A 21,804-nucleotide genomic window follows, 5' to 3' on the forward strand; every position below is an offset into this window, starting at 1 on the left:
AGAACACATCATATTAAACTGATAAGAACAGAAACTACACTTTGATCTTAGCTCCAAGTATATGAAGTGTTTCTTTTGGCAACAATATGTAAAAAATTATGAGGGGAAAGTGTGATTTTTCAATTAAATCCCTTTAAGCTATTTGTGTTAAATAAAAGTAATCTGGCCTAGAGCTTTGATTTATATTTTAAGCACAGGGTACAGTAAAATGCTTCTATGAATAAAAATATTGCACAGATAAGAGAAGAGTATGTCATCTTGTTCTAAAGTAGACCTAGACTCAAAATTCTGTCCTTTGTTCACTGAGATCATTAGAATGACCTGAATAATTGCCAGATATAGGACACTCCTAGTCTTTCTACAGAATCCACAAGGAATTTGATCCTAAATGGACTTTTGGTTACCATTTTTCACAGCCAAAGAACTACTTCTGTGAATATGATGAATAATGGTAGAAAACATGAGAGGAAAATGATGGCAATAAAAACAGAGAAATGAGTTTGTTAAATTTAACTAATTTTGTGATGTCGCAAGATAATACTAGATTACATATGAATATAGCAGGGATACTGCCCACCATGTGACACTTGAGAAAGTAGCTTTGAAATTATTAAATTCACAGTTACACCATAGTCAACCATTACTTCTAGATCCTCTGTGCTCCAAGAGTCTTCCCCATGTATGCCTACAATGAACTTGAAACAATGTGTTTGCAGTGGGGACATACAAGTATTTAAGATACCAGGAGAATCTGTAATAGGAACACCTTCTCTCTCTCTCTGTCTCTCTCACACACATACACACACACACTCTCTCTCTCTCAGGAAGGAAGCAAGCCCTGTCAGAATCTTGTAAAGAGAGGAAAGCTGTCAGAAGAAATATAAAGATGGAACAGTCCTACGGCTTAATAAAGCAAAGGCCAAAAACTACATTTGCTTGTATGTGAACTTGCATCTCCTGGTCTAGTGTCTAGGAATTTATTATGGAGCTCAGCAATATTCATGGGTGGCAGTCCTGAGATTTGCTTCTAAAGCTTTACTTAAAAGGCAGCAGGCAAGAAGAAATTCCACAAATGGAAAATTAATTAAATCTTTTCTTTTCTTCTCAGCCTCATTTGTAGAGGGTTCTTTCTCGATTCTTTTCAAATAGGGACTCTGGGGAGTTACAGAAATATACCTGCAAGCTAACTGGAAATTATAATGGAAAGACATAAGAAAAATAAAAGGTCGAATGCTGTCCCATGTTAAATGCAGATACAGCATGGTAAATACCATGTACGCATAACTGAAATACTAACTGTTCTTTAGGAACCAGTATCTGAGACTTTATACCCTGTATTTTGTTTGGAATGAAAATCTAAAGAAACCACAAATGCTATAAAAGTCTCACATTCCCGTCTGTTAGTGTAATTTTTGCCTATTGCAGTTCCTATGATTGTCTGCGTGATGATCCTTTTGAACATGATTGGCCTTCCCTTCCCCAGCTGCCAGGAATTCACTACTCCATGAATGAGCAGTGCCGTTTTGATTTTGGTTTGGGCTACATGATGTGCACAGCTGTAAGTACTTAGCTGAGTTCTGCTGTTCCTCATCCAGGAGTGTTGTAATTGTCCTTGAAATGGCCTTAATAAGGACATTATAGTTAGGGCTTCCGATTTTAGGTTTTAATGGATAAACACTGATAAACACACCCTGATGGGGGGGGGGGGGAAGAAATCAGCGATTATCCAATAAACACAGGGAAAACACCAGAAATGGTTACTTGCATCTAAGGGCTTGTCTACACAGAGTGGACTATGGAGGTGTAATTTCTAAAGTGCACTAAAGTGTTGCATATTAGTTGGTCCATGTAGACCCCACTTGTGTACACTAAAGGTTCTGCAATACACTTTAACCTAGTGCTACATTAAAGTGCACTAGGGAACATTACAAAGAAATTATTCATTACAGTATATACTGCTGTCATGAGTAATGTAATATATGTGACAGATATTGCAACTGCATGCAGTATCTTTGGGGAAACATTGGATTAAGGTTATGAATGATTTATGTATCGCTGTGGGCCAGGGATTATATGCAGTTCTGATGGGTGGGAGGGTTGTATTTAGCTCCTCCAGGAAGTAATAACAGTAGGGGGTGATTAAGGTAAATCACTCAGGTTGTAAACACCTCCAGAGAGCTACCACCCCCTGAAGAGGCTTGCAAATCCTGGTTCGAACTGGGTTTTCCGGATACCAATAGACAAAGGAAGGGCTTTTGGCATAAAAACACTTCTTTTAAACTAACTCTTTCTGATCCAGGACCTTCTCTCCAAGGGGAGCCCCAACCGTTGCAGAAGGGTTGGAAAGACTTTGGCCTGTTAGGGTCCCATAAGACTGATGGGTGACTCCTGGTGTGTTTAGTGTATGTTTAAATCTGTTTATTGTTTCTATTACATTTTCTCTGTAATGTTTTTGCCTTAAGAAAAAGGGTGCTTGCTTAGACAGAGCTGTGTGGTAACTTGTAACTGCTGGGAATACCCTGGTCAGAGCTCTTGGAGAGAAAGCACAGGTGCTGGCCTTTAGGCAGACTGGCTTGCTGGAGGTATCACAGTGTAAGTTAGGGAGCTGTGCAGCCTAACTCACTCTCCCTCTCCCCCCCACCCCCGTCAGAAGGAAGTGAGACAAGAGTCCCTACCCATAGAAAGATGATGGCTGGAGGCCTGACACCTGATTGGGCATGCCTGGAGTGGACCGTGGAAGTGGGGAATATAGGTGACATTACCCTGAAGCTGTGACAATATATATTACCCATTACAATATATACAAAGAGAGAGCCTCCCCAAACCTCTAACGTTTGAACATCTACATAAAACTCAAAAATTGCTACCAATAAACCTTGAAAATGAAATTAATAAACCCTGAAAAACAGAAGCCCTAATTATAGTGGAGCCTGCCATGAAGAATATTGTGTCCAGCTAATTATAAACAAGGAATAATACACTAACTTTGATATGATAAGGAAAGTCTTTTTAATCTTGTTGGGTCTTTTATTTTTTTTAATCAGAGGTGAAGAAATTATTATGCTCTAATTTCATTAGCAGTTCCAGGCTTGAAACACAAAGCCTGCTATGTCATTGAGTCTGCCACGCACAGTGTTGGTGTCTGCTTACTTCTTTCTTTGCAAAACTTCCACCTAGACTAGAGAGAAACAATAATGGTTTTCATCTCTTGCTTGTTTAATGTTTCACGCTTACTGCTCACATAAGGCGAGATGCTGCATCTTGCACAAAAATAACCAATTTTATTGAAAGGATGATGTATTATTGTTCCTAATGTGGGCAAGGGGCACTGAAGGCAGATAAGACAGTTTGCATGCACATTCAGTGAAGCAGTGGTCTCCCTTGTATTATGTTCATGGTACACAGAGAGCATCTTTGAGGTCAGGCAGGATTAGTACAACTCCCTACTGGCTTGGCCTGAGGGTAGATGATCTTTTGAGACCTATGGTAGAGCTTTGCCTCCCACTTCCATCTCCTAAAAGTGGGACTAAACTGTAAGCTATGCAAAGAGGAGCTTCCAGGAGGTGTGGCAGCTGCTCACGCACAGTGAGAATTCTGGTTCGAAACTCATCAACGATAACATGCATGACAAACACAGCGACTCCTGACATTGAATAGGAGACTCTAAGCATCAGCTGTATTAGGATGTCCGGACATAATCCTGTTGATGCTACTCTGGGAGAAAGTCACTGGTATGTATTCTTTTGAATAGTACCTTCAAATAACTTCTATTGACCTAGTGGCCAATCTGTGTTTGAGTGAAATGGGTGAATCTCTACTCTTCCAACTTCTGCATCAACTCTGTTCACTTTCTCTCTAAGGTACCAGTTTCTCAGGGACCTGTGCAAATGGGGCCTTTGTTTGCAGCACCAATTCAGCATAGTGCTAAATCCAGCTTTGTGCTCCACAGGTGTCTTCAGTAAGGAAGAGGGCTTTGGAAGACCATTCACACACACACCCACACCCAACCCCTCCCCACAGCAGTAAAGCAGCGTGTGTACCTAGCACCCATGAGAACAGTAGACAAGGAAACCATCTTGCCTTTGCCCACCACAGCCCCAACACAGTATATAACCTGTTAGCTAAGGTGTCTGGTCAGGCCCTTTGCTGGCTAGCAACCACAGTGAAGTCCTGGTCCATGACTTGGGCTCCTAGGCATTGCAGTTATACAGATAAATAATGTCTACTGCCCTCTACTGCGTGCAGCTCATCACATGGTGGCTAATTGCCCTTGTCCATTCTATCCTGTGAACCCACTCTCACATTTCCAGCATCACTCCACTCAGGGCAGGATTTCACTACAAGAGTCAGTGATGTTGCATGAAAACTCCACTCAAATGTGACCTGGCCACAGAGATATTATTAAATGGTCCTTATTACTCCATGATAACATCTGCCTCTTTTAAAGCTGGAAGAAAATAAACTGCAGAGAGTGTTTCTAATGGAATTCTGTCAGACAGCTCCAGAAGCAACATATGCTCTGCTTTTTTGTGTGTCCTAGTTCCGTACGTTTGATCCCTGCAAGCAGCTGTGGTGTAGCCATCCCGATAACCCTTATTTCTGCAAAACAAAGAAGGGACCGCCACTGGATGGGACTATGTGCGCGCCTGGAAAGGTGAGATTATATATCACATTTTTTCATGCTATTGGGCGTACAGGTATGAGTTTACGTATTTGGAAGATTTCATCAGAGAATCAAGGAACAAGATGGCGTTGTTCTTTCTGGTTTGACCTCTGAATTTGTGTGCGATCTGGTCCACTCATTTCAGAGGCAATACGAAAAAGGACCACAACAGTGGTAAGATTGGAGACTAAAACTTATGAAGAGAAAATGTTCACTAGTAGTCCTCAAACTATGGTTCACTGCAAACCACCCAGAAAAGACTGACGAAGTTGTGAATTGGGAGGATTGTATGGATATGATTCAAGTGCAGATGCCAGTGTCTTGTAAAGTGGTCTATAGAAGAATAGATTTGGATAGTCGTTATATAGTATAAAAAAGAGAATGCACAAAGAGGGGCTTAATATCATAATACCTTTCAAGTCAGTAGCTCATAATATTTGGCACTTACTGTTTTTCATCTCTACAAACTTTAACTCTTCATCCTCACATCACTCGAAAAAAAGTATTTTAATCTAACTGAATGGAGGGGGGAAACTGAGGAAGACAGTTTAAGTGTTTAGCTCAAAGCTGTAGGGGAAGTCAAGTTGAGAGCTTGCTTAGAACTAAGGAGTTCCAGGGGCCCCAGTTTGGCCAAAAGTATTGGCTTTTGCATTGCTAGTAAAAATCTAATTATCTAAGAGATGGGATAATCTGAGCTGTGAAGAAAAGTCGAGAGAGAAAATAAGGTTGCAGCAACATGAGGTCTGGAGCTAGAGATTTGTGCTGATCTGTTCTATGTAACATCTGTCTAGCGGTCTAACCTGTTTTCAGTACCAGTCCTTGTAGTCTCTAGGCATTGAGCTCGGCGGCTGCGGCTCTGGTGCCCGGGCCCGAACCCTCCGAACCCGGGCCTGCTGCAGGGATCCAGCAGCACACACGCTGCACCCAGCCCCTGGCCAGTCATGTCTGGGCTGCTGCCCAGCTGGTGCTATCCCGCGGCGGCCCCGGAGTGGGGGCAGCAGGCCTCAGCCCCCCCGTCCTGCTCAGGTCCCACAGGGAAACAGGCTCGGGGGGTTTGGGCCCGGGCACCAGAGCCGCAGCCGCCAAGCTTGGCCATCGGCCGCTTCCTCCCCCCGCGGCAGTGGGAGCTGCAGCAGCGGCTGCTCCCAAGTCCCGCTGCCCAGGTGGGGAGAACAGCTGCCGCCTGGCCCTGCGAGCCGCCCCCCTACTCTCCCTACCGCCCGACTGAGTCCTGCCTGCACTTGGGGCCAGGCCGGACTCTCACTCACCCCGGCCCCGCACTCCCCCTGCGTCTCCCGGGCCTCCCTCCAGCGCTTGCGGAGGGAGGAGGAATGGTGAGCCTGGGGAAGAGGCGGGGATTCCGGGAGGGAGCCAATGGGGGGAGGAGGGGGCAGAGTCGGGGCGGGGGCGGGGGGAGGCACGAGCACTTCCGGGCTCCGGAGCATTTCCTTGTTTGTCCAGTGTCCCGACCGCACATCGGTCGGGACGCGGGACAAACAAGGAAATATCGGGACAGTTCTGATAAAATCGGGACGTCTGGTCACCCTAGCATTGATAGAGCAGTACTTATTTGCAGATCATAGTGATACGGTCACAAGAGGAGTTATTCATTTGCAAACAATCTGTCATATAAGTGTGGCTGTGTTTAGACCACTAGTGATGCTTATTGGCAGCCATGGCAACAGAAAGCAATAAGATTTCGAAGATTACAGTTGAACTAAGCCCACAGTAACGATAGTCAGAGCAGCCCAAATGGAAGTATAAGCGTGATGGGGAAAGTACAGCAGGTGTGGGAATTCAGGCTGGATACACGAGAGAGGTTGCCTTAGCTTTTGAGTCTTTTGACAGTCGCTTCAAAAGAGGATGGGACTATGAGACCTATTCAAGGGCACCAAGATGAGAGCATAATGACTATTATGAGGGCAGAAGCCAGAGCCCATTGTGAATGCTATTGGGGAGGGGAAATATTGGAGGCTTATTTAGTGGTTCACAGGAAGCAAAGGGAAATATTAGGAGTTTTGGAAGTGGCGAGAGAAACTTACAGATGGCAAAGGTTTGGGCTAGTTCCTATTCTTTTGAAACCACACTTTATTCAGCCCTACCATATAGTAATTATCAGTTACCCTTTTATAGACCTAACTGCATGCTCATTAAGGGTCTGATCCCAAAACCCATTAACGTTAATGGAAACACTCCTCCTGTCATCCCTGGGCTTTGGATCAATCAGTCTATACAATGACCCTTTCAGGGCAGTGTTACCATTTGGAAAAGATTTTTCTAGAGGATGTTAAAAGCAACATACCATTTCCGCAATGGACAGCATAATTTTATACAAATAAATCATGTTAGCAGTTGTTGCTGTGGTTTGAACCCTCTCTTTTTGGATAAAAATGTCATGTGGTTCTAAATTCTTTCCCCCGTACACTGTGGTCTGCTGGAACCCAATCTCTTCTCTTTCTCCTCCCCAGATGATTCCTATTAATTAACACCATATTGCCTGTGGGAAATGTAGCAATAAAACTTGAAAAATTAAACCCCAAACCTAAGACAACATTTTAGTTAATTAGCCAGAATGTTATTTTTGGTTAAAAATATAAAATTAGCTATTTATGCAATTAATAAATCTAACAAAAATGCAGTATTGAACATAATCTATACTGGAAAATGGTTACTTGTTTAACTGTTATTACTGTATAGCACAACATTTGAATGTCAAAATAATTGAATAAATATGATTAAAAAAATGAGTTTCATTCCAAATATGTTGGAGACAGGCTTTTGAATGGACAAAGCACTTCAGAACAAACTTTACTAATTGAACCTGCCTTGGTTGGTGAGAAGGATGGAGGTCTCTTCTATTTCTCTTTCCTATGACTGTAGTTAAGTATTTTTATGTTACCAGATTGCTAGTGAGCAGAGAGAGAAAGAGAACTGGCAAATGGGAGCCATCCATAATAACTAGCAGGAGAAGGTTGAGTTTTGACTGCCATCAAAATTATACCCGTTGGTTATATGGAAGATAATAGTTATACAGTTATACCATAGATAGTAAGTGAATTGTCTGTTGTTCTCTTACCGAACTGGCACCTTTTGGAACAGCAGATACGACTGTATGCATTTGGGATGAAGTCCTGGCTTCACTGAAGACAACAGCAAAGCTCCCATTTCACCCTTGGTAGTTTACTTCATTAGACAATTAGTTATGGCAAGGATAGCTGCCATTTTGTCACTTGTTAAGTGTTCAACATTCCTTTCTTGAGTCCTACCTTGAAGCACGTCAGCCTTTAATAATTTGGAGCTTCATCTGGAAGAAGGTTAAAAAAACCCCAGAATTTCATCTTTTCTCTGACAATAAAAACTACTTTGCTTGGTCTTCCATGTTTCACATGGATGGACAGAATACATGTGTCTAAGATCTGCAATATGATTTTGCATTAAATGTTTTTATGAAACCAGAGAAAAATATAATTATTTTTCTTTTGCTAGCTCTCCCTTCCTCACGGCCCATCAGTTCATTTTAGTACTTCACACAAAAATTGAAAGAAACAAAGGACATTAACAAACTATAATAGCCTGGCGCTTCCAACCAGATAGTTGAGGATCAGCCAATATTTCCATTGTAAACGAAGATCTTCAGTACCTCAGCTGAGATGTTGCATACTGCGTTTCAGACCAGAGAAAATTTTTACAGCTAACTCTATAAATTGGCCATTTTTATAGTTATGGGGAGATTGAAGAGAGTTTATGCATATTTGAAACTTTAGTAGATAATAGAATTATAATCATTTTATCCCTAAGGACACTGTTCCAGATTTTGTTGGTAAACATTTTGTATTCTTCCAAGAGATCCTTAGAAAATTATATCAAATTAAAAAATACATTGTTAACTAATATTAAAAAGACTGAGCTTAAGCTTTCTTCACAATAGCATGAGTTTTAAAAGTGTCCTTAAATTTGAATTTGCTGGCTCTAAATATGAACAATATATTTATCAGGAAGGTGATGGTACTTGGTGGTTCTGAATACAGGCAAATCAGATGAACTCCCTGCCATCTTTTCCTTGCCTCTTTGCCCTCTATTTTTGTTGCTATCACCACCCACTTTGGACCATACCGAGATCTCTGTTATATAACAGATTATGTTGTGAGGGTGTGATTGTACCATTTACACAGCACAGAGAGATGAGAGTCAAGCCCTACCTTTGCAATTTCCTTTTATGTGAAATGGAAGGTCCCACATTCCTTATTACCTGATCAGAGTCTGAGGAAGAGGAAAATAACTTGAAACTTTGTCCACATATTTTCTTTGGAATAATGTCAGGCAAAAAAGGAACAACCATAAATAATTAACTAAAGGTGTTGATTCAAAAAGATCCATTTGTTTCCCATTTCTGAGATTTGCAGCTATCACCACTAATTCCAAGTGCCCCACTTTAAGATGGGCCAATCTAAACACTACTGGTGTGTCATGAAAACATTCTGGCTTTGCAACGGCCGATGGAACTGAATGCCAGAAATGGTTGTGATGTTGTTATGGAGACTAACCCAAGTTAAGGGACAAAGATTTTCACCAGAGTGTTGCTTGCAGAGTACTGATAGCTGCTCTCTGAACTTTTCTAACCTCAGTGATGTTACTGAACAGAATCTAATCTAGTCTGTCCTCTCCTTCACTGAAGGAACTGTCAGGGGACCAAGACCACCTACGATAGAGACTAGCTAACTAGAACATTTTCAGCAGATGTTTTATGGCAGCATAATAGTCTTTGTTCTGAATTCCCAGCCCATATCTTGGACACAGCTCTGAGATTAAGTAGTGAAAGGAGGACAAACTGTTACATTTTCTAATGTCTTACATATTTGTCTGATCCAGCAAGATTTACCAAAATTAATCCATAGTTTCCAACAGCAGTCTTTTGCCTATCAGTTTATCTTCAAATGCTTCCATCTGAAGTCCAATATATGTGTAGGAATTATTGGAAATAATCACTCTAAAGAGTTAGATTTTGCCACTTCCAGCACTTTCAAATGGATTTCCATTGGGCAAATGGAGAAATGTGACCCACTGTATTTTGTTCATTTGCAACAGGCTGACAATTCACTCTTTTTAGTGATGAAATGACAAAATATTTTCCTGGCTTCCTCCTTCCCAGGTGGAAAAGGAAATATTACTGTGAAAAACCCTGCCTTTTGTCATGCAAAATATTAATTTTTGTTACATTTTATGGAGAACTCATATATTGTTTTGCATTGCAGAAAAATCTAATTTTTACCAGCATTGAGAGGGAATTCTGAGCAAGGAGGAATTGCAGGATCTGGCCCTATACTGCTTTTTTTAAAAAGTTAATCTTGCAAGGATTTATGCACGCATTTAATACTATGCGATCTGAGCAGTCCCATTAACTTTCATGAGACTACTCCCATGTGTAAAGTGAAGCATTTGCACAAATCCTTATGGGATAGGAGCCTTAATATGAAGTTGAATATATTGCATAAATTGCATTGTAAGATCTGCAGATAATGAGCAACTATACAAAGCTTAAATCTTCTTAATGCACTTTGACCTAAAAAGTATATGCTTTCCAGCTGATGATATATTTATCTGTATCTGATTCTCTTAGTCCTGCTGTTAGCCTCAGGCTTCTCCAACTGCATGAAATCAAAAAGTGTTTGGCAGGTTTTTTTAAACTAGTACTTTTTGGTTGAGACATTTGCTTTGGCTGAGGCAGCTAGCCCTTCCCCATGAGAAAGAAACAAGAAATAAGAGCATTCATGCAAGGAAATTGCATGCTACAATCCATCTGCTTTCTGCAGAGAGGAGTGTGAAGGCTTATGCCACCTGGCACTCGTTCATTTTGTTGTTAGAGAGGTAAGAAGCCTCATATCTCCATCTCTGGAGATATTTAAGAGTAGGTTAGATAAATGTCTATCAGGGATGGTCTAGACAGTATTTGGTCCTGCCATGTGGGCAGGGAACTGGACTCGATGACCTCTCGAGGTCCCTTCCAGTCCTAGAATCTATGAATCTATGAATCTTTCAGTGCCAACAAAGTTGACATTATTCTTGAATGTTGACACATAAACCAAAGCTCCAAGTACACAGTTGACCTAGCAGCTGTTTTCCTTCTTTGCACCATTTTAACAAGAATATATTGTTAAAAAATTGACCAAGAAAAAGGTATTTTGACAAGGCTAATATGCACTTGAGGCAGTCCAGATAATTTCCCAGTGAGAAAGCAGACTCCACTTCTCTCAGGAGACAGTTGGATAAGTTAGTCACCACAGACAGTGAGAATACTTGACTCGCCACTCAAAGGAACTTTTATTGGCTTGCAGAGCCCATTGTTATGCGACAGCCTTTACTTGATACCTCACAACTAAATATGCTTGAACAGATGGAACAGGTTGGCCTAGCCCTGCAATGCTCTGCCATGATGGGGAAGTCTACATAAATCTCTCCATGGTAGGATCTCAGCACAGCATGGAGGAGATGGAGAAGCACAAACCCTAACATACAGACAGAGTTTGGGACTATCTTACAAATGTTTGGACTGAAAAACAGGGATGTGCCCTAAATAGAGCAAGCAATGTCTCTTATAACGTATTCAGACACAAAAAGGTTTACCAGCCCTCTCTTGCAAATTAATTTGGAAGTGCCAGTGTCCCTAGAATAGGGGTTCTCAGCCTTTTTCTTTCTGAACCCCCCACTCCCCCAATATGCTATAAAAACTCCATGGCCCACCTGTGCCACAACAACTGTTTTTCTGCATGTAAAAGCCAGGACTGGCATTAGGGGAAAGCAAGAAGGGCAGTTGCCTGGGGCCCCACACCACAGGAGGCCCCGTGAAGCTAAGCTGCTCGGGTTTTGACTTCAGCCCCAGGTGGTGGGGTGAGGGCAACGTGGGCTTTCTGCCCTTGGCCCCAATGAGTCTAATGCCAGCCCTGTTTGTCGGACCCCCTGAAACCTGCTTGTGGACCCCCATGGGGCTGTGGACCCTTGATTGAGAACTGCTGCCTTAGCAACACACTGGCTCCTTCTTGGCATGTACACTTTTTGCTTCAAAGAACAGCTGAAATCAGTCAGCAGTAGAACCTTTTACTGTAATAGATTTAAACTTCCTCTCCTGGAAATTACACTTGTTTTTGACTGTCCCTTCTGCCCAAAAAAGAGGTGAGACCACAAGCAGAGTTGTCTCCTCTTCCACTCAGAAAACAGTTTACGTTTACCCTCCCTTTTTTCCTTCTTACCAAAAAACTGTTTGTGCTTTAATGTCAGTTACATAATTAAAATGAAAACCTCTGTTTTTGCTAGGAATAGAGGTTCCAATTGGCCCTTCTCCAGCTGATTAAGAAGTTAACTGGGTTAATGGTGGGAAGGAAAGAATCCAGGTTCCTTCATTACACTGGAGATCAAGCTATTTATATTTGACATCCTCACCTCCTTCCCCCTTGCAAAAGTAATACCGTGCTGGATTCTATTACGGATCTTGTTCTCCTGTGCAAGCTTCCCCTGCAAACTCTTCTCCTTTCATCTCAAAACAAGAATTGGCAGAGCTGGAGATGACTCATTTTGCATGTTTCTTGATGGCTAAACTTCAGCTTCCATGTTTACCATGTGGAGACTGGCAACCAACATAGGACTAACTGCTCCAGTGAAAATTGAGACAGCTTCTTTCCCTTGAGCAACAGCGCCAACAGCACTTCACTTCTATTAACTCACCATTTTGTGAGCCTCTCAGTAGTCCTCTGCCCCCTGAGTTCAAGCACTAGATCATTTCATAGTAAGCTGTAAATATGCAGTTGATCTCATATAGGCTGGGTGAGTCAGAGAATAATGTGTAAATTACACCTGATGGTTCAAAGCTTTGATGGTGAGAGAAGGATTTTTGGATAATTGCAGACCAGGAAATATTGAGTCATCTTCTCTCAAACAAGGTTGAAATGTGGACTGACAGCCTGATGCATGCTTCCACGCAGGCCCCAGCCACCCTTCAACTGTTGTTCAGATTACACCCTGCCTCCAGACTGGCATCACTAGGGAATCTGAGAAGGGTGCAGCACTGAACTTTCAAATTCTTATGAAGCATGAGAGAATTAGCATTCATGACATGAGACTAGAGAAAATTCACCATAAATAGCTTTTGTGGGTAACCCACCTCCTTCATAAAGCTTTTCATCAAAAATATGTACATGCTACTCTTTTTGTTTCTTAAATTCATTGCCATCTGTATTCATGTCTTTAGATGAGACCCGTCAGGAGCAGAGATTTGGGTTTTGTTAGGTAGAGTTTACCTGTGTTAGAGCCCCATATACATATAGTCCAGTGCCCCAGTTTTGCTTTGACATAAGGCTTCTGGCATAGAGGACCAAATACTGATACCACCGAGTAGTTGAGATCAGTGATACTGTCCAGTTATTACTTGATGTTAGTAAGGGTGTTGGAATCTGGCCCTTACTGACTCTCATGCTCCTCTGGAATGAATGTGATCCCTTAATTATGTTTTGACGTAGAGTATTTTACAGTCATGATAGAGAATCAACATCTTAAACCAAGTTTCTCCTCTATTTTTGTGAGCTGTTGTCTAACCAAATTACTGACACAATAAATAATCTGAATAGTGATTCAAAGTCACTAAACAATTCAGCAAATCAGTAAAATACATCATCACAATTTTACTAATTATTCCCCTTTTTATTTACTTTCTTGATGATTGTCCATCACTTCTAAGAATTTGTCTTCCTGAGCACTAATCACTCTACGCTTTAAGGAAGATTTTGTGTTCTAAATCTTCTCTTTTTGTTTTTGCTGGCAGCATGCATTTGGCCATATGCTCTGCTTGTACTGGCTGCCAAATTCTTGGATTCTCAGGCTTGTTAAGCTGTGTAAAATTTTGTTGTTGACTTGAATGAGAAGAAAAGTAAGTGAATGATTGCACTTGTTGTTATGGCCATCTGTGTGTGAGAACCAGGCCTCTCCCCTTGACAGGAACTGTTAAAACAGACCAACTACAGTGTGAGTGGAGTCTAAAATAATTACTGGTTATAAAATATCTCCTGGCACCCACATTTCATCAGTGTAACTGTTATAGGAATGATGAAAAGTAAGGGCCAAATTCTGCTGTCCTTAACCTCAGTGGGAATCTTTCTTAAGGACTGGAGAATTTGGCTCTGAGGTATTAGGGGGTCTCGTTGAAGAGGGAGGGGAGAAAGTTGAAAAGATGGAAACTTTTTGGTGTTTAGCAAAGGGACAGCTTTCAAACTCTTTAGGACCACTATACTCTTATATTTGAAATTGAATTCGAAATCACAGAGCAATGTAGACAGTGAGGCATCGATTAAGTCAGTAAAGACATACGGACCTGGAGTACATACTCTACATGTTCTCAACGGGCCCAAGCCCTGCCTCCCATCTAAACTGCTAGTTTTAGCAGTGTAGTGTCCTGCTGCCTCCCTCCTGCTGGAGCCTTTCCTGTCCACGGGAAACAGCTGGAAAGGCTGCCAGCTCCCTGCTGCTGGAGCCCTTTGCCACCAGAGGGAAAGTCTCCAGCAGTGGGGAAAGGCTCTGGCGGCGGGTGAGCAGCACGTGGAGGCCGCCCGGCCCCGCCTTGAAGCCCTGGGTAAGTGCTGCACCCCCTGACCCTCTCCCAGAGCCTGCACCCCCTTCCCACACACACCCCAGCCCCCAAACTGCACCCCCTCCCCACACACCCCCAGCCTCCAAACTTCCTCCCAGAGCCTGCACCCCCTCCCCACACACCCCCAGCCCCCAAACTCCCTCCCAGAGTCTGCTCCCCAGACTCCCTCCCCCATCCAAACTCCCTCCCAGAACCCAACCTCTCACCCCTTCTGCATCCAAACTCCCTCCCAGAGCCTGCACCCCAATCCCCTACCCCAGAGTTCCTCCCCCACCCAAACTCTGTCCCAGAGCCTTAGGCAGGTGGGGGGCGGAGTTTTGCGGGGCAGGTTCTGGGTGACATTATTGGCCCGCTGGGAGGATTTGAGGACTGGCACTGGCCCTAAGGTAAATTGAGTTTGAGACCCCTGCTCTAATGTACGATTATTGAGAATTGTTCTCTGAGTTTTACCTTGTGTTTTGTCGCGTTTGGTTTTGAACTTCTGCATGGATGGGGCTTTCACCACTTCCTTTGGAAGAGTATTTCATGATTTAATGATCTCACAGTGAAAAACTTTCCATGATTTTAAGTGTGATCTAGAAGAACGTGCACAGGGTTGGGAGTAAGGTGGCCCTGGGTTCTAATCCTGGCTCTGCCATTGATTCACAGTGTGTTTTTAGGAGAATCATTTCACTCTCTTTTCTCACCTGTACTTTGGGGTAATAATACTTACCTACTTTGTAGGATTGTTGTGAGGATTAATTAGTTAATGTCTGCTACAGTGCATTGAACAGATAAAATGCTAAGTATTCATTTAATGCCATTTCTCTTCTAATATGTCTACACTTCAAGCTGGCTGTGTGATTCCCAGCTTGAGGAGACATACCCACACTAGCTCTGATCAAGCGAATGTACTAAAAATACAGTGTAGGCACAGCAACAGGAGCAATGGGAAGGGTATCAGCCCCGGGTATGTGTCTCTGGTCTCAGAAGGGATCATACTTGGGGCGGCCAGCCCCTCCTGATGCTCGCACTACATGGCTATGCTCTATTTTTAGAGCGCTAGCTCAGAGTGAGCATGGATGTGTCTCCTGGAGTTGGTAATCACACCCCTTGCTCAAAGGGTAGATATACTGTGACAGTAATTGTGCATCTTAAAGCTCTCAGCACAATGGGTGGGTGCCCCCTTTCCCTCCTCTGTACACAGTATTTTATGTGTTGTAATGAAACTGTACGTTGTAGAAAGAATCCTCATCATTGCCAGATAAACTGAGTGCATATAGTATGAGAGACAGCACTTTGTATCTTTGGTTCCGAAAGCTTAAGTCTCTAAATGAGAGTCTGTTAGTTGTTGTAAAGTTATGGTTGCAGCCACAAGGTGGAGCCATAAAACTCTGGAGGAGGTTTGACATTCCAAGCAATAGAGGGCAGTGGTACACACTTAGGTCCTGATCCTGCAATAACTTATGCACATGCTTAACTTTAGATAGAGTTAGGGTGACCAGATGTCCTGATTTTATAGGGACAGTCCCGATTTTTGGGTCTCTCTCTTATATAGGCTCCTATTACCGTCCCACCCCCTGTCCCGATTTTTCACACTTGCAGTCTGGTCACCCTAGGTAGAGTTAAATATGGGTGTTTTTGCAGGATTGGGACCGTAGGCACATCTGGACAGTGTGGCGTCATTCTTATCTTCTGGAGAAGTGAAGAAATTCATAACCTATGCCTGTAAATGAAACCTGGGTATTATGGTCAATGAAATCTGAACATAATGATATGCAGTACTCAGAGTATGTGTTCAAATGTATGAAGATAACACCACACAATATTTAACCTTTTCAATGTTCTCTTTTAGCACTGCTTTAAAGGTCACTGCATCTGGTTAACTCCAGATATCTTGAAACAGGATGGAAATTGGGGAGCATGGAGTAAGTTTGGCTCCTGTTCTCGAACCTGTGGTACAGGGGTAAAATACAGGACACGGCAATGTGACAATCCACAGTAAGTTCAACATACACCAGGTTTTTTTTCTTGTATGCAGTGAGTGATTGTGGGGGAATTCCTGTTAAGTTACTGATAAAGTAATGCACCAAGGAGTATTGCACAGTGCAGGTTAAAAACAGGGTATGTCTACACTTAAGGAGGCGTGTAAAGCACGGACACTGCATGCACAGCTAGCATGGGTATAAATAGCAGCATAAATGGTGATGCACAGCAGTATAAATGGTGACGCACAGTATAAATGGTGACCTGACGTGCCTGAACCCCCAGGATGTACACCCTACACAGCTCTCAAAACGCCCTAGCAGTGTCTCCCACGTCTACTGTGCTATTTGTAGTGAAAGGCTCCAGCAGTGGGAGAGCTTTTCCTTGCTGCCTACCTGCTTCCGGAACCTTTCACTGTGGTGTGTAGTTACACTGCGGTGTGTACTGCACGCCACCATAAGTGTAGACATAGCCTGAGAGTCCGAACTCCTGGATTATATGCTGCCAGAATTGCTACTGACCCACTTTTTGCCCATGGGTAGATCATTTATCTTCTCTGTACCTCAGTGTACCCATCTATGAAGCTGGTTATAACAGTACAATACATTACAGGGGTCTTGAAAGCATTATATCCATTATTAACATCAGTGGATATTGAAACAGTCCCTAAGGGATTTGTAAAAACAAAAAACCCTTGCTTCGCTCATTAACGCTATCGTTAACCATTATTTTTCTTTCCTCTTCACAGCCCAGCTAATGGAGGCCGTACATGCATGGGGCCAACCTATGAGTTCCAGCTTTGCAGCACTCAAGATTGTCCTCAGCAGTCTGATGATTTCAGAGAGGAGCAGTGTAGACAATGGGATCCTTACTTTGAATATCAGAATACAAAACACCACTGGCTCCCATATGAGCATCTCGATGGTTAGTAATTCCCATCTTGTTCTAATGTTGTCTTAGCAAATTTAGTCCCAGTCTGATAGCTCTGGAGACAGAAATTCATTGTCTAACCATGAGGTGCCACCTGGTCATTAGCACTGCAGGCTTCCCCAGGTCCACTTACCAATGTGCATCAACCTGGTGCAGGAGAGAGCCCCTCTTGGGGTGAACAGACAGTTCTACTTTCCATGCTGGTTCAATCCGTGGCTCCTCTGCTTGTGCTGTCACCGACGTTGCAGACTGTTGATACGGAAGCAGGAATGGGTTGTTAGTTTGTTACCTTAGTGTGTTGAAAACATGATGAGGGAGATAAAAAAACAAATTTCAGACTTTACGACAGTCAATGTTCATCTTTAAAATCAGGACATTTAGTTCAATTCCTTAGTATGGATTAAGAGTCCTAACAGGCAGCCAAGTTTTAAAATTTTGGCCTCAGCAAAGAATGGATAATAGAGTTGACCACATCTGGTTTCTCAGATCCCAATAGAGGAAAGGCTCTTCTTAAGGTCAATCATAATGCATTCAACTTGAGAGTTGATGGGAACCAGGAGTTGCTGGCAAAATGCCCATGTAGTTCATTTGTCTGAATTGCTCCCCAAAACAATTTTCACTATTGCTTTACTTGTTTCTTCCGTTCTTGTGCAACCTGGGATTTTAAGAGGAGCAGATGCAGATAGCTTCATCGCTTCATTTCAAGATGTACATTTTCTTCCACAGAGAGGGGGAGAACAGTGTGGCCCACAGACCTGTGTGTAAGAAATATTCTTCTACAGCCTGTCCCACTGAAGCTAATGGGATTCTTTTCATTGACTTCAGTGGGCTTTAGATCAGACAACTACCTGGTCTGCTCCATTTTTATATCAGTATATCTTGTTTAGTTAGGGGTGTGATATTTTACTGAAATAATTATACCATCTTATTCCCCTTCCTGGACAGAAATAAGGCTACAGGTGCCAGTATAACTGCATCCACATGTGGGGGGCTGTGCCATTTAACTATATACCAGTATAGTTAAAGGGATACAATTTTGGTGTGTAGACAAGCCTTAAATTCATGAAAGTATGATAGAAAGTGCAGTTCTAATACATTCAGGGCCACACACTACCCTCTTATGAAGATAAGTGCATATAAATTGAATATTTTAGTGGATATACTCTTTTCATAGTCTAGGAGCAACATACATTTTTATCTTACCCTGTCTTTTCTCTAGAGTCACTTTGGCAGATCTGCCTGAAGTTAGGGTCTCCATCTCCCTACATTTGGCTAGCTGTTGTCTTCCTTGTATTAATCCCATCAAATGGGGACAGCTCTATGAGTCCTCTCCCTCTAAAATGCTCTGTTCAATGCCATAGCCTTTATCATACTACATGCTAACACATCTTCCTTTATGACATCCCACCACTTTTTCTTGGGTTGGCCTCTCCATCTTTTTCCTTCAGTCTTGCTCTGTTGGATTCTCTTACCCACATAGTTGTCAGGACTGCGCCTTATGTGACCAAACTGTCTGAGCCTGCACTCCCTCACTTATGGGTGTTACTTTGAGCATGGCTCTAACGTATTCATTCTTCACATGGGTCTGTCTTGCTTACACCACTCAGCCAGTTGCATTTCTGTGGAACAGATCGTTTGCTCATGGTTCTTCTTTGTTGCCTAACACTCAGTGCTATACATTAAAACTGGATGGGCCATCATTTTATAGACTTTCCCTTTTAATTTTACTGGTATCTTCCTGTCACACACAACACCACTCATCTCTCTCCATCTGAGCCTGACATTTATTATTGTAGCTCTAATTTCCTCCTCAATTTCCATATTTTCCCAGATTCTGGAGCCCAGATACTTGAAAGTTTGTGTTTTCGGCATTGTCTGCCCATCTAGTGTCAAGGATAATACTTCCGTGTTCACATTATTGAAACTGCATACCATACTGCATACTGTTTCTCCTCTCCTTATTTTGACCCCATGTCTCTCCAACACATTTCTCCATTTATCAAGATCCTCTTTTAGACTGTCCTTCTCCTCACTGCATAGAATGATAGCATCTGCAAACATCAGGCCACCAAGCTGCTGCTTCTGTATGTCCCTCGTGAGGGTATCCAGGACAAGAATACAAAAGAAAGGGCTTTTGGCTAGCTATACCCATGATAATCAACTGAACCTCAGAAGGCTTAGAAATGTGGTGCTTTGTCTGCTGTACTGCATGCACCTACCTGCAGGCTTGTGCCTTTTGGACTGTGTGCCCACAGGACGGCATACAGTGGAATAAGAGCCCACCATATGTGACTAGTCAATGGGCAAAGCAAGAGATGTGTGAAATGGGATACAAAGAAACCATGTTTGAGGCCCTAGGTTTATTCAGTCCTTAACCAGTCATTTCAGCTCTGTTGCATGTTTTCAGCTCACCCAGAACAGATTAGAAGAAAGAAATGCAATGGTTTGGCTCTTTGCACACATACTGGTGGTAAAATTACTTTATTCATGGTCTGTCAGCGTGCCTGTCTTGTTTGATGACTTACGCTAGCGTAGATCCAAGCACTGCAGTAGTAGAGACTTACGTTTTTGTTTAGGAGCAAACAGTCCAATACTCTCCTAAGAGTCTTTGTCACATACAGTGTTGAACTGTCACTATTCAAGGGCAAAATCTTATCTGCTTTTTCAGTTTTATATACAGCGAGTGTGGATAAGCATTGAGACAGAATTCCACCCCTGGGGTAGTGGGGCTCTGAACTGCCCAAACATAGGCCAGATTGCACAGTACAGAATGCAGCCCCTTAAGAAGTAAAATGGCTTCTATGTCTACCCTGCATTGTTACCTCGGGTCTGTGGGACCTGACCTTGTGCACTCCGTGTTTCCAACTACTGCTTGAGCATCCACACTGCAATTTAAACTGCGGCTTACGATTGCTGGACCTGGGTCCCAGAACAATGCTAATGCGTCTGTACTGCACTACACAGATCTCCTGGCTCGCGTCTGTGGCTTGAGTGCTGTCCACACTGCAAAATGGCAGGGCTTGGATCCGAGTCTCAGGAGGGCTCGGGCTCTGCCCCGCCCCACCCAGCAGACTCCTCTGAGCCAGGTCCTGAGTGCTTGCTGACCCAAGTCAGACTGATTTGTGTGTAGACAGAAGGTGGGCATGGGCTCAGACCTGAGTCAGAGCCTGGGCTCAGTGTGCAGTGTAAACTCAACTAAGTCACTAAGGGGATGTCTGCACTGGGGGAAAAAAAAAAAAAAAAAAAAGCCAACAGCTGTGAGTCTCAGAGCCTGGGTCTGCTTTAGGCTCAGGCCTCAGCTGCCTTAGGCTTGTGGGGCTTGAGCTACAGGGCTAAAAATCGCAGTGGAGACATTCCCAGTCAGGCTGGAGCTCAGGCTCTGAACCCGGCCAAAGAGGTCAGCTTAGCTGGGCTCTGAGATTCGCAGCTGTGGGCCTTTTTTTGCAGTGTCGACAAACCCTAAGATACAGTCCCAAGAACAATCCATTGGTTCTTTTTTATCCAGCAGTTTCCAACTGAGCCTTTGTAGAATAATGATAATAACAATTTAGCATTTATTGGATGCGGACAGCGTGCTTGACGCTGTATGAAAGACGATGCAGGCAGATAGCTAATCCTGCTGCCATTCAAACTGACATGCATAGCTTGAGCAAAGGAGCTGTTCAAGCTTAACACTAAAATATGGGGCATTTTGTCTTCTAGCTAAAGAAAGGTGCCAACTGTACTGTGAGTCCAAGGAGACTGGTGACGTAGTGTATTTGAAACGAATGGTACATGATGGAACCCGCTGCTCATATAAAGATTTTTATAGCATCTGTGTGCGAGGGGATTGTTTGGTAAGTAGCATCACTCCTGATGCTTCACTTTTAACATTTTTCAAGACTAGCTGATGCAAAAACTATCAAAACAGTCACTTGAATGTTCTTCTCTGAGAATGAATATTTAAGTGAGTGCCATAACGCTTTGGGCAATGGAGAGATTTCATTACAATTACTGTCACAATATTGTGTGTGATATTTGCAATTGCCATCACTTTGCATGGGAATCGATTCCAGCAGCGTCTACCTACACAAGTAGTAGTATATGCAGTGTTTTTTAAGATGAACCGTGACCGTTAGCTTTCAGTGAAGCTTTTCCTTCATAAGGTTTGATGACGATGGAACGTATAGTGAAATATGAACATACAGCAACTTTTGAAGAAAGTGGTGTTAAGAGGTAGCTGATGTGTACTGGCAATAATCTGTTTGATCTGGCAATAATCACCAACAATTTGTGTAAATTGGGATCTGCTGTAATTCATCAGTATTTTAAATTACAGTTTGCAACGGAATTATAGCCCTGATTCAACAAACCATTTCTGCAGGTGTTTAACTTTAAGCAGGTGCTTAAATCCCAGTGTAACTTAAGCATCTGTTTAAAATTAAGCTCAGGCTGAAGACCCCTGAGTTAATAGTGATTCTTTCCTGAACTAGGACCCTAATGAATCACAAAATATATTTACCTAAGTTACAATTACTGTGATGACTGGAAATGTGTATGTTTACCAATGTGCACTCTAAGGAAGTACTATAATTTTTTAGCTAATATTAAAAACCTATTTTTGATATCTGAATCC

At 42.7% G+C, this 21,804-nt stretch overlaps 1 protein-coding gene across 2 annotated transcripts in view; it reads left to right on the forward strand.

Annotated features, from left to right (window-relative positions):
• ADAMTS2 (ADAM metallopeptidase with thrombospondin type 1 motif 2) overlaps positions 1 to 21,804 on the forward strand; it is a 265,090-nt gene that overhangs the window by 216,313 nt on the left and 26,973 nt on the right. For both annotated transcript variants that reach the window (XM_054037724.1, XM_054037725.1), the window contains exons 9-13: positions 1,426 to 1,558; positions 4,541 to 4,654; positions 16,129 to 16,274; positions 17,008 to 17,183; positions 20,892 to 21,025. In XM_054037724.1, the coding sequence (XP_053893699.1) occupies positions 1,426 to 1,558; positions 4,541 to 4,654; positions 16,129 to 16,274; positions 17,008 to 17,183; positions 20,892 to 21,025 (703 nt within the window). The remainder of the gene's footprint in view (positions 1 to 1,425; positions 1,559 to 4,540; positions 4,655 to 16,128; positions 16,275 to 17,007; positions 17,184 to 20,891; positions 21,026 to 21,804) is intronic.

This window comes from Malaclemys terrapin, chromosome 8 (assembly GCF_027887155.1).
Source record: "Malaclemys terrapin pileata isolate rMalTer1 chromosome 8, rMalTer1.hap1, whole genome shotgun sequence".
In the NCBI taxonomy this organism is placed as follows: domain Eukaryota; kingdom Metazoa; phylum Chordata; order Testudines; family Emydidae; genus Malaclemys; species Malaclemys terrapin.